Genomic DNA, 15431 nt, shown 5'->3' with positions numbered 1-15431 from the left:
GTAGATCCTGTGCCCTGGAAGCCCTCTGCTGCCAATGCCTTTGGATTAATAGCAGGAAGCATTGTTTGTGCATAGCCTTTACAGACTCTGCTTATGTTTTCCTCTTATGTTGTTTAATTTGTGTTTTATCTGAATTGCTGGCCCAGATGTCCCCATGCACATCACAGGGGCTGGTGTTGCCCACCCCAAGGGTGCAGCAAGGCTGGGGTGCTGCCAGTCCCCCTAATTCCTGTTGGAGAAGGAGGATCCAACAAAGGCAGAGGGAGAAATCAGGTCTGTGCCAGAACACAGGATCGCAGGTAGTGTGCAGAGCTGCCCAGATCACATTCAGGAGCTGCACATGGCTGCGGTGCTGTTTCTTCTAGCGCTGGGTATGGCTGGTAGCGCTCAGTAGCTCAGATAACCTGTGTGCTTTCCCCACAGGACCAGCATTCTGTTTGGAGGGGGGAAATTCCAGAAAGGAGCTGCTCTTTGCTTGCAGTTCATGGTCCCCAGTCCCCATCCCAACAGTGTCATGTTTCCATCCCAGTGCTCGCTGCTCCTTCCCAACACTGCTGATCCAGGAAAGCTCCTGGAGAGCAGCAGCAACAGCATTCATGTAACATACAACGTGTTTCATGTACTGCTTAAAGTCTTCAGGAGCTGATACCACGGGTGCAGGCTCATCAGGAGGGAGGAGCTGCGGGTCCTTCCTCCCATCAGAGGGTTTGGGTTTCCCCCCATCCACCACCTGCAACTCATTCCTCCAGCCATGCCCTGGGTTTGGTGTCAGAGCTTCACCAAATAGACCTGCTGGAGAGCTCCTGGCTGAGATGAAGCCTCAAGAAACATCCTGCTGTCTCTGAGAGCTTCGTGCCCAGGTCATGGTGCATTGCTGTGGCCAGACAGCTGTGGCAGATCAGTTCCAGGAGCTGGTAGCACTTATTTAGGGATGTGTGAACCAAATACGTGACTGTAAGTGCATCGTGGGGTGAACTGCAGGGCTTAGCTGCTGTGCTAAGGATGAGGAGGGGCTGTGGCTTCACATAAGGCAGGCTGCTGCTCACAGTGCCTTCTCTCAGCCTTTGCTCAGTTGCTGGGGCAGTGAGAAGGGATTTCTTTTTTTTGCATCCTCCCCCCAATCTTTACTTTGAAGGGTCTTGTGCGAGGAGCATGCTGCCAGCATCTGCGGGCAGGACTGAGGAGCATCATGGGGAGATGCTTCAGGGCTGAAGAAGCTAGCTAGAAGGGACAAGGCAGCTCTTCACGTGCTGTAAATCCCCTTCACATCCCCTGTGCCACGTGCAGGGGAAATAAACACAGTTCTGTGGTGATTAATTGGAGCCTTTATGATGGTTATGACGCTCTCCACTGCTCACCTCGCTCCCTCAGTGTGTCTTCATATTGCTGTGAGTTTCTGCTGTGAAATGATCCCTGAAAGGAGTTTACCTGCCACTAAATGGCTCTGAACCCTGTGAAATGCTCTGGTATGGCACCGTGACGCCCAGCTCTTGGCACATACCTCACAGAGTGCCCTGGCAAGGAGCTATGGGCTCTAGCACAAAGAGCTGCCCAAGATACCCTTTATTCACAGCCTGGCTGTGTAAAATCTAGCCTGCTGTGTCCATCACCACCCCTAAGGCCGAGCCAGAGGATGAGCAGAATGTATGTATGAGGAAAACTGATGCCCCCTCGAAGCTGCCTGGGGTGACTGAGCCTGTTGCTGTCTGACAGGCAGGGCAGGTTATTCCCCTCTGAGATCCCAGTGAAGAGTTTATTTTGCCTTTCTTCAACACTGTGGGCATCCCTTCCTTTTCCCCTCCATGGTCCTCCTCCAGCATTCCCTAGGGATGAGAAGATCCTGCACAAAGCCCAGGGAGGTCCATCTTGGAGAGCTGGATGTGACATGCTGGGTGGATCCGTGCCATGCAGCACGGCTGGCTGGAGCATGAGAAGAGGCACCTGAATCTCATCAGAAACACTTTCCACAAGGAGATTCCTGCTCTTCTCCTGGGGCCATGTCCATGCAGCTCAGTGTGCTGCTCCTCAGTGCCAAAGGCAACAAGTCAACCCGGTGCTGTTTCGGGCTACATGATGCATTTTTCCACCAGCAACAACTTCACATCCATTCCTTTGCCAAGCGTGTGGCCTTCCCACTTCAGTCCTTGTAAGAGCCATTCCAGTAAGAACACAAAGGGATAGGTTTAGCAGCCCCCTGTCCCTCCCATCAGCAAGCGCGTGCGGCATTTGTTTGGCGAAGTTGGGTGTAAAGGAATAAGCTGGTCTCATGGAGATTTACACTCAGGCAAAGACTTCCATATGGGCTTAGCATGGAGTGAGAGCTTAATCTAAAGGAAAATATTTGGGGTTTGGGTTTTGGATTTTTTTTTGTTTCTCTTTCAGTGCACTGTAGGAGCAAAGAAATATTCACCAGTGAGTAGAGACAGATGCTGGATCCAGAGGTCTTGGGGGCAGCTGGCCAGCCAGGAGACTAGGGCTTCATGTGAGAAGGTGCTGGCTGTCACTCACAGCACCTACAGCTTCCATCCATGTCACAGGGACAGTGGTTTCCCAGCGCCGTGGGCGCTGGGGCTGTGTGAGCATTGGCAGGAGAGGGATGGATGTTTGCTTATGCCCTGGGAAGAGGACGGGAGGGGGCCGTGCAGGGGTTGCTTTCCCTCCTCCTAAAGACAAGGTGGAGAGAAAGGACCTGGGTGCAGAAGGTGGGAGGTGGCTTTGTAGGGGGCTCGGCAAACCGAGGGAGTGGCAAAGCTGAGTGGTATCCTGGGCTCCCAGTTCCCCCATGAAAGCTGTACAGGGCAGAAGGTGCAGCACCTGTGCAGAGCCCGTGCAGTGGCATCACGTGCCAGAGCACGGCTTCCACGGTGCTTTCAATCTAAGCCCTGACAAAGCCAGGGTATTCAGCTGCTGGTCTCGGGATGCTTGGCTGCCCTGTGCAGAATTAGGCTTTCATACCTGCTTTTTAAAGGATGGCTGCATGCCTTCATCCCCCGCAAAGTCCTTTGCTGGGAAGGCAGCGATGCCGTGGTGCATTGCTCCCATGCCCAGAGACCCCCACTGCCGCATCCTCCACCCTGGGGCAGCCCAGCCCGGTCCATCAGCAGGCGCCTGAACCAAATTTCAGTGCCAACCCCATCACTGAACGGTGGCCCCTGCACATGCCTGACAGATGTCTCTTTGCAGGATCAAGCCTTTGCAAGGAAGGGGCTTTAGTTCACACACACCACCCCCCCACCCCCCCACCCCTGCTCCCAACTTTGAGCCACAACCAGAGCAGGCATCCCACCACCCCGCTCACCCGCTTCACCCTCAAACCTCCCCTCCAGTGAGACCCCCGTGTGCCATTAAAGAGCTGTTTAATACCCTTCTCAAATCGCTCTGTACTGACTAAATTCCGTCTCCGGGGAAGCTCAGGGGCTGGCCTGTGACCCTGCACCTCTGCAGCTGATGGGAGGCAGGCAGATCCAGGCTGCAGCTAGAGCAACCTCCCGCTGCCCGCACGCTGCCTGGGACATGAAGGGTGATTTCAAATCCATGCACCGTGATCTGGAATAGTCCACGGGCAGAAAAGGAGATGAAAATAGCGGTGCAGCTGGTAAAACGAAGGTAGGCTATATCTGCTGTCACTTAGGATTCAAGGCAACACTTACTTAAGCAACGGCACCGATTATCTGCGGTGTCCTGGGGCCAACAGTGTCTCACCCGAGATCCAGGTAGAATTTGTTAAGGATCCAGGATCCCACTGCCAATTTCACATTGAACATCTGCGACAAAAAATATACAGGCTTTAGGAAAGCAAATCCAAACCTAAAAGTTTTTGTTGGTGGGTTGTGAGGTTTGTTTGGGGTATTTTTCTCTCTCCTCTGGCTTGCAGCAGGGTGTATTTCATAGAGCTAAATTGCTTTTGAAAATGAAACCAAGTTATTGTTAATTACTCAACCCGTGGCTTCTACCAAACCGAAATAGATGGTGAAACAAAACGGCTCAGACAGCACATCAGGCTTTGAAGGACGATTTTTGTTTCTTCGAGCCCATCCTCTAGAAAACAGGGAGCAGGTTTGGGTTGTTTTCCCTTCTGGCCATTGAACTCCATTTATCCAGTGTCAAAATGCTCAAGGTGTGTGTGTGTGTGTAATATATATATTTTAAAAAAATGTCAGAAATAATTTTGGGTTCCTTCTGCCACAAAAAGCACACACACCAGCACCCAGATAAACAATACTGCGCTGGGCTCGGGGAGGGAGAAGCTTTGGACCCGCTGCAGTAGGATTTTCCATCATTGCTCGCGACAGAAAACCAGCTCCATAAGCGTGACTTAAAAATAAATACCCCCCCTCTCGGACCCACGGCTTTTCGGGATCGTTAGTGAGCCTGGGATAAATGATGGGGGGGGACACTGGCACAGGGGAAGCCCTACCTTTAGCTGTGTTAGCTGGGGGCCGGCGCAGGGCAGCGATGTCCTGGGTATTTCTATTTAAAATTAAATTAAATTAAACAAAAAGCTCGCGGCTCTACCTGCTCGGCTGCTGGCAGGAGGTTTTGTTCAGCGAAATGAAGGATGCAAAGTGCTGCCCCGTGAAGCTCAGCCCCTGGGAAGGCGCAGCTTAAAAATCCCCGCACCCGCGGATGCTCTTGCAGACAGGCTTAGAATAAGAGGATTTTATTTCTTTTTCTTTTCTTTTCCCGAGCTTTTCGTGGCAGCAGGGAAATAAAATCGAATAAATAACGAAGTATTTATCTGTTTCTCAGCGAAATGCCGGCGGAGCCGAGGGCTCCGGGAGCTGCCGCCCCCCGCTCCAAGGGAAAGCTGCTCGGCTGGGGCAGCCTGTCCCTCACCCGGGGGAGGGGATGGAGGGGGACAAGGGGTCTTTCCACCCAGATCTTGAGCCCTAGCCGGATATTTTCAGTGCCGGACCGTGAGCTCACGCCGCTAAATCGAATCCGGAGGCGGGAGGGAGCGCGGATAAACCGCGAGAGAGGAGCGGAGAGAGAAAGAGGGGATGGGATGGGATGGGGTGAGAAAGAGCCGGAGAAAATGGAGACTCTTAGAGCGGGGTGGACCAGCAGGTTTGGGGGTGCCGGGCAGCCCCCAGGTGCTCCCCACACCTTTCCGCAGCACGCGGGGTTTTGGGGCGCATTGCTAGTGATTTCATCGAGGGTTTGGAGAGCCAGGTTGGCGTCACCGGCGGGAGAGCGACTTCCCGGCAGGGTGGGGGTCACGGCCCGGTTCCGGCCCGCGGAGTCCCGTTTCCCTTCCCGCTCGGCGGCTTTTGCGAGGGGAGAAGGAGAATCCCCCCTTCCCGCCCGCATCCCTGCTGCTCCAGCCAGCCGGCCGCCCCGCTGCCCCTGTCGTTTCTTTGTCCGTTTCCCTTTATATTTTTCTTTCCCCTCCCTACCTTTATTTTCCTCCTTCTTTTGCTTCTTCTTCTTTTTCCTTCTTCGTTTTCTTTTCCTTCTCATTTCCCGTCTGCCTCTTCCTTCGTCATTTTATTATTCTTTCCCTCCTTCTTCCTTTTCTTCTCCTTCTCCCTCTTGCTTTTCTTCTCCCTTTCCTTCCCACGCGCGCCCGGCCGGCCCGGGGCGGGCTCTGTCCCACGGGTGCAAGGCGGCCCCACGGAGTCCGAAACCCTCGGATTCTTTGTGGCTCGAAGCCTGCGGAGACGGAGACCACCGGGACAGCCCCTAACCCCCTCCCACGGGGGGAGAAGAACCCCGGGGGGACGCGGCGGGGAGCTGCACGCCGCATGCGATGCTGTCCCGCAGCAGGTGCCCCCCGAGAGGCGGTTGCTTCTCCTGCGGGCTGGGCGTATTTGGTTCTTTAAACCCCTAGGGATTCCCTCCACCCCGCACCTCGTCCCCACGGCGCAGGGCTGCGAGCTGGCTGCGGGCACGGGTATCCGTGGGTGTGCGCATCACGGTGGGAGCCCCAGGAGGACAACGAGCGCGCACAAACCGCGGGCCCGCTCGCAGCCCGAGCGCACCCAGGGCCGTGCGGCTGCGGGGGGCTTCGGGCGGGCACCCACGCGTGTTCGTTCCTACTTTGCGGAAGTAGGGGGGAGCACACCTTCAGCGCCGGAGCCCGCACGGCCCAGGCCGCTGCTCCGCGGCTTTTCCCGAGCGGTCCCAGCGCGGCGCCCCGGGCCCGCGGCTGTCTCGACACACGGCCCTTGCCCTACCCTCCACCCCCCACCGCGGGGCATCTCCGCGGCCGGCGGATTTCTCCGCGCTTCCCAACAGAGGGAGACAAAAGATTGGCTGTGCCAAGGGGGAGCGGGTGGGCTTGGGAGAACCCGGGCAGGGGGTCCCGGGTGGACTCGGCGGGCCCCGGGCTGTTGTCCCGGCAGCGCTGTGAGCCGGTCTCGCTGCGCCGTCGGGGATGCTCTTGCTCCGGGGCTCCTTCGAGCAGCAAACAACTGGGGAGATCTGGGGGGCTTCAGGAGCCCCTTCACGGCCGTCGCCAGGCAGGCCTCTCCCTCATCCCGGCAACTCCCCGCGGCCCTGGGAGGGTGACGGCGGGAGCTGACTCCGGTTGCGCGCTGGGCACGGTCCCCCGGGGTAAAAGGCTCTTCGGCGGGTAGGAGGGGACCCCCCCATGCCTCGAAAAAATCGTTCCGTTGTATTCCCAGGACAGAGAGAACGACACCTGGTTTCTTCGGCCGCCTTTCGATTGCCTCCTTCCCGCGGGCTGCCGGCAGCCGCTCCCGCCCCGCTCCGCCGGAGGCTGAGGATGGGAAACTCATTGCCACGGCGCTTCCCCGGGGTCCGTAGCCGGGGGCACTGGGGGCAGGGAGGGAGGGAGGGGAGGCGAACACGAAGCACCCATCCTTTTGCGATCCTCAGCTGCCCGTGACTCGATCCGCACTCTTTTCCCGACGACAGATTTCCAGAGCTCGGGAAGCACCGTCCGCCCTGGCCCCGGCGGGAGCGCAGGGGTTTCATCCGGTGCCCATGGGTCGGGGGGAAGAGAGGAGGGGGCGGCCGGGTGGGCACGGCACGGCGGCTTCTGGCCGTGCCCGTCCCCGCACGGGAGCCGTGCCCTGGCAGCGGTCGCCGTTTGCCGGTCCTGCCCACCGCTGCCCGCGCTGCCGGCGGAGAGGCCGGACGCGGGGGCGATGGGCGCTGTCCACCTGCTGCTACAGGGCGTCGCTGCCCGCCTCTCCCCCCAGCACCCCCGATCCAAAACCGGAGGGGGAGTGGGTTTTCGATGCGGCTGCAAAGCAAGGCGATGCCAGCGTCTAGCTGTGAGGATTCTCCATCCTTCCCCCCGCCGCCCTCTCCCCAGTTTCAGTCGTTTGCGGAGAAAACCTCGTTTTTCTTGGGGGGTTTAAAGAACGACACACACCTACAGAACCCCCACGAACACTCGTCTCATCCACGTTTTACGAGGCTGCCTTCGTGCGCTATTACCCCGTGGATTTCGCTGTCGGCTGGGCGGCAGCAGGTTTGCGGGGACAGACGGCCAGGGACCATGTCCGGGGCCAGGCCCGGGGCAGATCCCCGCTGCCGAGGGAAGCTCCTCGCTATGGGACCGCACCGGCAGCCGGCAGCTCTCCCCTCGACAGCACAAGTACCCCCCCTCGCCCACGGCGATGTCCCCACCCGTGGATCCCGGCCCCATGGCGCTCGCCGGGGCTGGAGACGGGGCAGGTGCCCGGGCCGCGTCTCCGCGTCCCGCGTGGGAGTGGAGGGAGCCGGGGGAACCTTGCCACCTCAAAGGGGAGGGGTGGGGGGGTCGTGGGGACCCCACCGTCGACCCAGCTCCGCCTTACCGCATCCCTGAAACGGGGCCGGGAGATGGGGACGTCCCGCGGGGACGGTGCGAACAGTCGCGGGCGGGGAACGGCGGCGACGGGGCGTTGGCCCCGCGGGGGCGGGCGGAGGGTGCCGCCCCCGCTCCCGTCCCCCACTCTCCGCGGCGGGGAGCGGCGGTCGCGGCCATTTAGGAGCGACGCGGGAGCCAATGGGCGGCCCTCGGCGGCGCCTCCACCGTGACGGCCGAGATTGACGTGTTTCCCACGTCAAATTGATCCCAAGTAGCGGCGGGGGCTCCCCGCGAGCGGGGAACCGGCTCGGCGCCGCCAGGACACCCCCGCCGCCGGCTCCCGCCCAGCCGGCCCGCCCTCCGTCGCCCCCCGGGCCCCCTATGCCGGGTCGGCGGCGGCCGGGGCCGGGGCTGCGGCACGGCAGGCAGGCAGTGCCCCCTCCCCGGGCGGAGCAGCGCTCCGCCGGCGCCGGGCGATGGGTAAGCACGGGCGGCCGTGGGGAGGGCTCCGGGACGGGCTCCACGGTGTCTCTTCCCGGAGGGGGGGGCGGGTACAAAGTGGCGGGAGAGGGGGAGCGCCGCACCGGACCCCCGCCGGCCCCGGCCCCGTCACTGCTGCCCCGCGGAACGGTCCGGGCTGCGTCGCGGCCCTCCAGGCCGTCGTGGCGGCGGGGGAAGGTTGGGGTGGGGGGGGGGTGGGGGGGTGCCCGGCACGACGTGCCCGGCTGCGAAGGCTCTCAGCTGCCCCCTTTCCCTCCGCTCCCTTCCTTCCCATTCGCTCTGCTCTCCTCTTTCCGTTCTTTCTCCCGTTCTCGTTGTTCCCTCGCTCGCTGTTCCCCCACCCCCCACACACTTTTTCCCCATCTCTTTCTTTTTTCTATTTTTTTTTTTCCTTTCCTTCCCTTTCTTTCCCCCCACCGCAGCCCCGTTCCCGTCCCACGCCCGCTTACCGGCTAGACGTGCGCCGGCGGGGCCGCCCGCGGAGGCCACGATTTGCGCGGCGGCGCGTCCCCGTCCCTCCCTCCCTCCGCCCCTGCCGCCGCGCCCCGCGGGCTGCCCGCCGGTAACGCGCTCCGCCGGCCCCGCTGCAGAGCACACCTACGGGGAGGTGAACCAGCTCGGCGGCGTCTTCGTCAACGGGCGGCCGCTGCCTAACGCCATCCGGCTGCGCATCGTGGAGCTGGCGCAGCTCGGGATCCGGCCCTGCGACATCAGCCGCCAGCTCCGCGTCTCGCACGGCTGCGTCAGCAAGATCCTGGCCCGTTACAACGAGACCGGCTCCATCCTGCCCGGGGCCATCGGCGGCAGCAAGCCGCGGGTCACCACCCCCAACGTGGTCAAGCACATCCGTGACTACAAGCAGGGCGACCCCGGCATCTTCGCCTGGGAGATCCGCGACCGGCTGCTGGCGGACGGCGTCTGCGACAAGTACAACGTGCCCTCGGTCAGCTCCATCAGCAGGATCCTGCGGAACAAAATCGGCAGCCTCTCCCAGCCCGGCCCCTACGACGGCGGCAAGCAGCCGCCCCCACAGCCCGCCCTGCCCTACAACCACATCTACCAGTACCCCTACCCCAGCCCCATGGCCTCGCCGGCCGCCAAGATGGGGGGACACCCGGGAGCGCCCGTGACGGCGGCTCACGTCAGCTTGCCCCGCTCCTGGCCCTCGGCGCACTCCGTCACCAACATCCTGGGCATCCGCACCTTCGTGGAGCAGACGGGTGGGTACCGCGCTCCGCGGCCCCGGCCAGCGATGCGGCGGCCCCTTCCCTCCCGGCGAGCGGCTCCATCGCCCCCCACCCGTTTGGGTATTTTGGGATGGTTTCGGGGTTGGTTTTTTAATTATTATCGATTTTATTTGAATCTCTGTGACGGGCGCTGCAGCGGGGCCAGGCCAGGCGCAGCGCGGCTCAGACATCTTGAACTTTTTATGAAAAATGTGGAAAATATTTTCGTAGGGATGATAGATTGCCGACCGCAAATTCGGAGCCCTGAATTTCCCTCTGCAAAGGGGGAAAACAAAAAATATGGAAGGGGAGGGAAAAGGAAGGAGGGGTGTGTGGAACCAAATCGGGGGAAAGAGAAAGGCAGGCGGCAAAGCCGCCTCGGGAAACAGGGACGGCACCCTCCGGGATCCCTCCCCAAGGAATTATCCTCATTTTCTTTAAAACCCACCCGGGGGAGGAGGAATCGAGGACCGTCTCTGGGCCGCTGCGGCCGGGGCTCGGGGAAGCGAGTGGAACCCGGGCCCGGCTGCCCCGCCGGCTCCGGGGGCGGATGCTGGGGATAGGAATGGCGGGGCGGGGGGAGTCCTTTTATCCTTTCAAATGCTCGACTAAATGAACCGCATGCATTTCCCTGCGTGTAATCATTTATCTTTAAAATTCCGATGTCACTTTTCTAAATCTCCTTCTTCAGGAGAGGAATCGGGCCTCCTAAATTATCAGGAGCATGGAAGTGATGGGGGGAACGGCACCGGACCAGGAGAGCCGGGCAGAGGAACAGGGTTTTGGGGAGGGGGTGTCACAGCTTCTCCTCGCTGTATGGTACCACACCGGGGTACACCTAATTTCGGCCCTCAGGATCGAGGGTTTCCCGGGCCGCCCCGGTGTCCGGGGGCTGTCCCATGGGATGCTGACGGAGAACGGGGAGGCGAGGCGGATCTGTGCATCCCCCCGCTTCGGGTTTATACGAACCGGCACTTGCAAAGCCAGGAAAACCCGCTTCAACCCAATCCTTGCTACGGGGGACAAAACCTGCTCGGCTCGGGCGGGCGAGGGCTGCCGCTAACGCTCTTCTTCCCCAGGAGCTCTGGCCGGCACAGAGGGGTCTGCCTATCCCCCCAAAGTGGAAGACTGGCCCAGCGTGAACAGGACGGCCTTCCCCCCGGCGCAGGCGGTCAACGGCATCGACAAGGCTGCCATGGAAGGAGATATCAAATACCCGCAGGTAACTACTCCGGAGGAGACGGAGGGGGTGGGCAGGAGGAGACGAGGCGGGGGTGGGTGGGCGAATTCCCGTTGTTTCCGTTCCCCCGGGCTCCGCACCGCCGCGGCCAGCCGGACCCCCACCTCCCCGACCCGCAGAGGCGGGCAGGTTGTTCCTAGCCCCCCTCCCCATACCCCCCGCAGCATTTCGACGGTCCCCCCACCCCGCACGGCGATGCTTCCCCACGTATCCGACGTGTCTCTTTGTGCCTGTCCCCAGCCCACCCCGGGGCTCTCGTCGGTGGGCAGCTTCCTCCCGGCCTGCGCCTACCCCCCTTCCAACCAGCACGGCGTCTACGGCGGGCCGGCCGGCGGCTACATCCCCCCGGGCCACCCCTGGCAGTCCCAGGGCAGCCCCTTGGCTCACCACGGGCCCGGTGTGGCGGTGCACGGCGGCGACCTGGCCACGGCGATGGCGTTCAAGCAGCCCGGGAGGGAAGGTGAGCCGGGGGGGACGAGAGGGAAGGGGGACGGCGGGGGGAGACCCCCGGAGCGGCGCGGTTGCGGACCCCCCTCGGTGGGGGCCGCTCGGCAAGCGGGAGAGGAACGGGGGGGAGCTGAGGGGCTCGGTGGTGATCCCCTTACCTTGTGTCGCGCCGAATGTTTTAAAGACTCGTAGTGTTCCCCCTCTCCGTGGGGCTGCCGGTGCCCGGGTTTGCCTTGCCGCTGCTGGTGCCTCGGGCAGACCCGGTCCCCTCTGTGTCCCCGTTCCCGCCGGGGGCTATGAGCCCCCCCGGTGCAATATTCGATGGGTCCCTCTCCATCCTCAGCGCCTTCCCGGCCGGCCTCAACCAGCGCACGGGGATTACAAACTAGAAATATTTTTTTTTTCTCGTCTTTTACACGCGTGTACGCCGGAAACCGGGAAGATTTAGGGTGAATCCCCCACTTTTAAGTCCCCTCCTCGGGCAAAGCCAGCTTTCTCGGCTCCTCCGCACCTCGAGGGCTTTTCCTCTGAGTATTTTCAGCGATGAAAAGGTACTAACGGCACCCGTCCCACCGAGGGGCATCACGGCTACCGAGAGAGCTCCAGCTAAGGGTTATCAACGCGATAAACCCCGCCCGGGGAGTATTTAAAGGAAAACTCCCCCCCGGGAATCACGAGCGTTTGATTTGAACGGAACTATCAGAGGTTGTTAATTGAGGCGTTTCTTTGGTCTCCTGCTAATTATTTCAGTTCATCGATGGAACGACGATGAACTGAAATAATAGACGCTTTCGGTTTGTTTTTTTTTACCCCCCAAAATGTGTTGGATATAAAATCCCCGTGGATATCGTTCTCCTTTCCCCCGTTTGTAATTAATTCCCCGCTTATCAGTCAATTTCTTTATTGTCGTTTTGTGGGGTTTGTTTGGGGTGTTGTGTTTTGTTTTGGGTTTTTTTTGGGTGGGGGATGTGTGTTTGTTAATTTTTTTTTATCCGACCTTTGCCTTACCGTTTCTATCTAACTATCGCAACCTGCTGCGGGCTGTGGAATCAGCTATCCCGGGGAAGACGTGAAGGGGTGAAAAGAGATAATTGTGAACCAATTATTAGTGGAAAAGATAAATACGGAGAGGCAGAGCGCGAGAAAGCGGAGGGGAATGAAGAAGGAGAGGGGGGAAAGAAAGGGAAGAGGGAGAAAGAAAGAAGGAGAGAAAACGAATTAAGAAAGAAAATGAGGGAAGCGGGAAGGATTATCTGTGCGTATTTAGTGTGTTTTTGAGGTATTTTAAGTAACTTTGAGCCTGAGTTTTCTGACTTTACCGTCTTTGATCTGTCTCTGCCGAAAGTCCCACGGACTTTATTTAAATCGGGTTTTTTTAATTTGGTTTTTGAGTGGTTTTTTTTTAATTTAAAAGTTGAGGGTATTTTCCTTGCTTGGTTTCTTTTGTGGTTTTTTTAAATTTCTTTTTTCTGTTTAATTTAATTCGGATCGGTTTTCTGGTTCCACGACTTATCTGAGACAAACCAAATCCCGGGTTGTCCGGCAGCGCGTTTCCCCGCCGCCTGAGCCGGGGACTGGAGGAGGAAGGACGTGGGGGGACCCGCGAAGCAGCCGTGGGGGGGCTGGCGGCCCCGCACCTCTCCCGAGGCAGCCGGCTGGGCTCGCCGCGTCCTGGGCTCCGCATCGCACGGGGAGAGGGACAAAGGGATGGAGAGAGAGAGAGAGAGAGAGAGAGAGAGAAGGCAAGAGAGAAGGCAAGGAATAAACCAGAAAGCGAAAGGAGATAAAGGCCGGCTCACTCACCCTCTAATTCAGAGCTTTTCTGTTTCACAGCTGCTATTTCCCCAGACACCTCCCCTCCCCCCGTTTCTCCCCAGGCCCACAGCCACCCCAGATGCTTTGCATCCCCGTACGGTACGGGGGGGGTGTGTGGAGCCGGCCCAGCTTTGGTCCTATGATGCCGACCGGGACTGGGATGAGCTGGGGCTGGGGAGAAGCTCGGCAGGAGCTTACCTACAGCTGGAGTGGGGTGCAGGTCCTCTCCCCTTCCCGGTACTGGTGGCACAGTCCGCTCCTGGGGCACCCCAAGCTCAGGCTTTACTGAAGGGTATGGGATGCGTCAGGGGCACCCGTGCAAGCAGCTCCAGATCCCCCGTGATGGCAAAGGGGGTCTGTCCCTAACGCTTAGGGATTGCATCCCCCCTTGTCCTCTCCATTTCCCCTGGAGAGGTCTGATACACAGAACCTGGCAGTCCCTTCCTGAAGGGTGGCCTTGTTGTGGGCAGGCAGATAGGGGGCCTGGTGGGGCAGAGCCCTTGGAGGGGTAGCTGTGGGTGTGCAGGCATGGGACATGCCTGGCTGCAGCAATGTCCCACTGCCACATTGTCTTTTCCTTTCCCTTTCCTCTACCCTTCTCACAGTCGTGGACAGAAAACCCACCAGCCCCGTGGGGAAGTCTCCAGATCCTCTAAATCCCATCCATGGACTGTCTATCCCAGCCTCCTCCTCCTAGAGCCACGGAGCAGCAGTCAAGAGACAGTGACTTGGAATAAGTGCCTGCCAGCTGTAACAGAGCCCCAAGTGCCACTGAACTGTACCCAAAGTGCCATGGACTCTGGCAGATGCCTGCAGGGACAAGGAGACAGCCTGGGAGGTGAGAGGTGACATCCTCCTACGGCAAATCCCTGCGCAGGGGAGTGTGGCCAGGGTGTGCATCCACACTGCCTGGAGGGATGCTTCGCCCCCACTGAATTGGAAAGGAGCAACAGAAGAGACTCGGTTTTCCTTCTTTATTTTGTCTTTCTTTGGTTGTTTTGGGGGTTTGGTTTGGGTTTCCCACACCCCCCTCCCCTCGCCCCCCCCTCTTTGCTTTCAGTTTTTGTTCCTTCTTTCTACATCTCCAGAGACAGCTGGAGGCAGGGTACCGAATGCCCCCATCCCAGACACTGCACCCAGCTCTGCCCTGGCCCAAGGGAGCATGTTCCCTCCTCCTGGCTTCCCCTAGAGCTGCTGGGTGATGGAGCCCGCTCCCTCTGGACCTCCCAGTGCTCCTGCCCCAGGATGGAGATGGACAGATGTCCCACAACATCTTATGATCTATTTTTCTAATAACAAACCTTAATAAAAAGTGACTGCAGTGGGCACACACTGGTGACACCCTTCCCTTGGGGTCCAGCTGAGCACCGTTGCCTGTCCTGGTGTCCCCAAGCCACGGATGGGAGCTGTGGGGGTGCCTGTGAGTGGCAGAGACCCGCAGGGATGTTGGGGGTATGTGGCTGGGAGGAATGGCTCTGTGTGGAGCCTGGATTCGTGTGCCCACCCTCCCAGAAACCTGGTGTCACTGTGTTGCAACCTAATTGCATGTGTGTATTTGGGGTGTTGTGTGTTGTCGTCCTGTCCCCCTCCTTCAAGGACTGTGACTCCTGATGTTCTGAGCACAAGTGGGGAGGTGGGTGACCATCCTTGAACCCCAGGCCAGCTCCTGCCCACCTCACCTGGCTGTGGGCAAGCTGAGGACTGGTGGGGGGGGCTACCCCTTGCAGCTCCCCCACTGGGGTTTGTTACCCCCCTCCTGTCCAGCCGGCTGGGGCGCGTTCAGGCTGGGCTCCACTGGGCTTTTGCATTCCCTGGCTCCACAAGACGCTGCCATTGGCTTTGGTCCCTTCATTGTCTGGAGAAGGGGAAGGTCCTACAGCTGGGCAGGGAGGAAATATCCTGGCAGGAGAATACACGCCTGGCTTTCTGCAGAGAGAGTGTGTCTTTGTGGGAGGGAGGGAGGCAGCGAGAGAGAAGGATGCCAGATTTGACATCCCACCCCAGGAAATTATTTTGCCTTCAACCTCAGGGTGGCAAAGTTCAGTCTTGTCTCTGCTGCCACTGCAAAGCCAAGCCTCCAGCTAGAGCTGGGCTTTGCAACCAGCCACAAAGCATGGGAGGGGAAGGAAGCAGGGTGGTTAAGTAGGAGAGAGTACTGTCCCAGGGCGAGATCTGCCTCCAGACTGTCACTGGCTGCCTTTTGAAGGGTGTGGGGATGGAGAGGCCACCTGAAGCAGATGACTACCAGACAGATCCTCACCAGGAGCATGTGGTGGAGCAGCTTTGGAAAAGAGGACCCACAGCAATACCTTTAAAGCTGGGAGGCAGCAGGCACAGCCTTTCTGTCCATCCTGACACCATGGTGGCTGGGAAATGTGGCCCCTCTGGGCAAGGGGGGAGCACAGCCCCAAGCCCTGTGCATCTCAGGCTGCCCGTCTGG

At 59.6% G+C, this 15431-nt stretch overlaps 1 protein-coding gene across 1 annotated transcript; it reads left to right on the top strand.

The window, feature by feature from the left end:
* Nucleotides 1-7616: 7616 nt before the first annotated feature.
* Nucleotides 7617-13688, top strand: PAX1 (paired box 1; the record flags this gene model as incomplete). Its single annotated transcript, XM_084261142.1, has 5 exons — nucleotides 7617-7881; nucleotides 8686-9483; nucleotides 10569-10711; nucleotides 10970-11189; nucleotides 13597-13688. The coding sequence occupies 5 exons, from the start codon at nucleotides 7617-7619 to the stop codon at nucleotides 13686-13688; spliced, it is 1518 nt and encodes a 505-aa protein (XP_084117268.1).
* Between the last annotated feature and the right edge of the window lie 1743 nt (nucleotides 13689-15431).

The sequence above is a fragment of the Gallinula chloropus genome, assembly GCF_964237585.1.
Source record: "Gallinula chloropus genome assembly, chromosome: 3".
Classification (NCBI taxonomy): Eukaryota; Metazoa; Chordata; class Aves; order Gruiformes; family Rallidae; genus Gallinula; species Gallinula chloropus.
The sequence above is the reverse complement of the archived record's forward strand: the minus strand, read 5'-3'. Positions and strand labels throughout refer to the sequence as shown.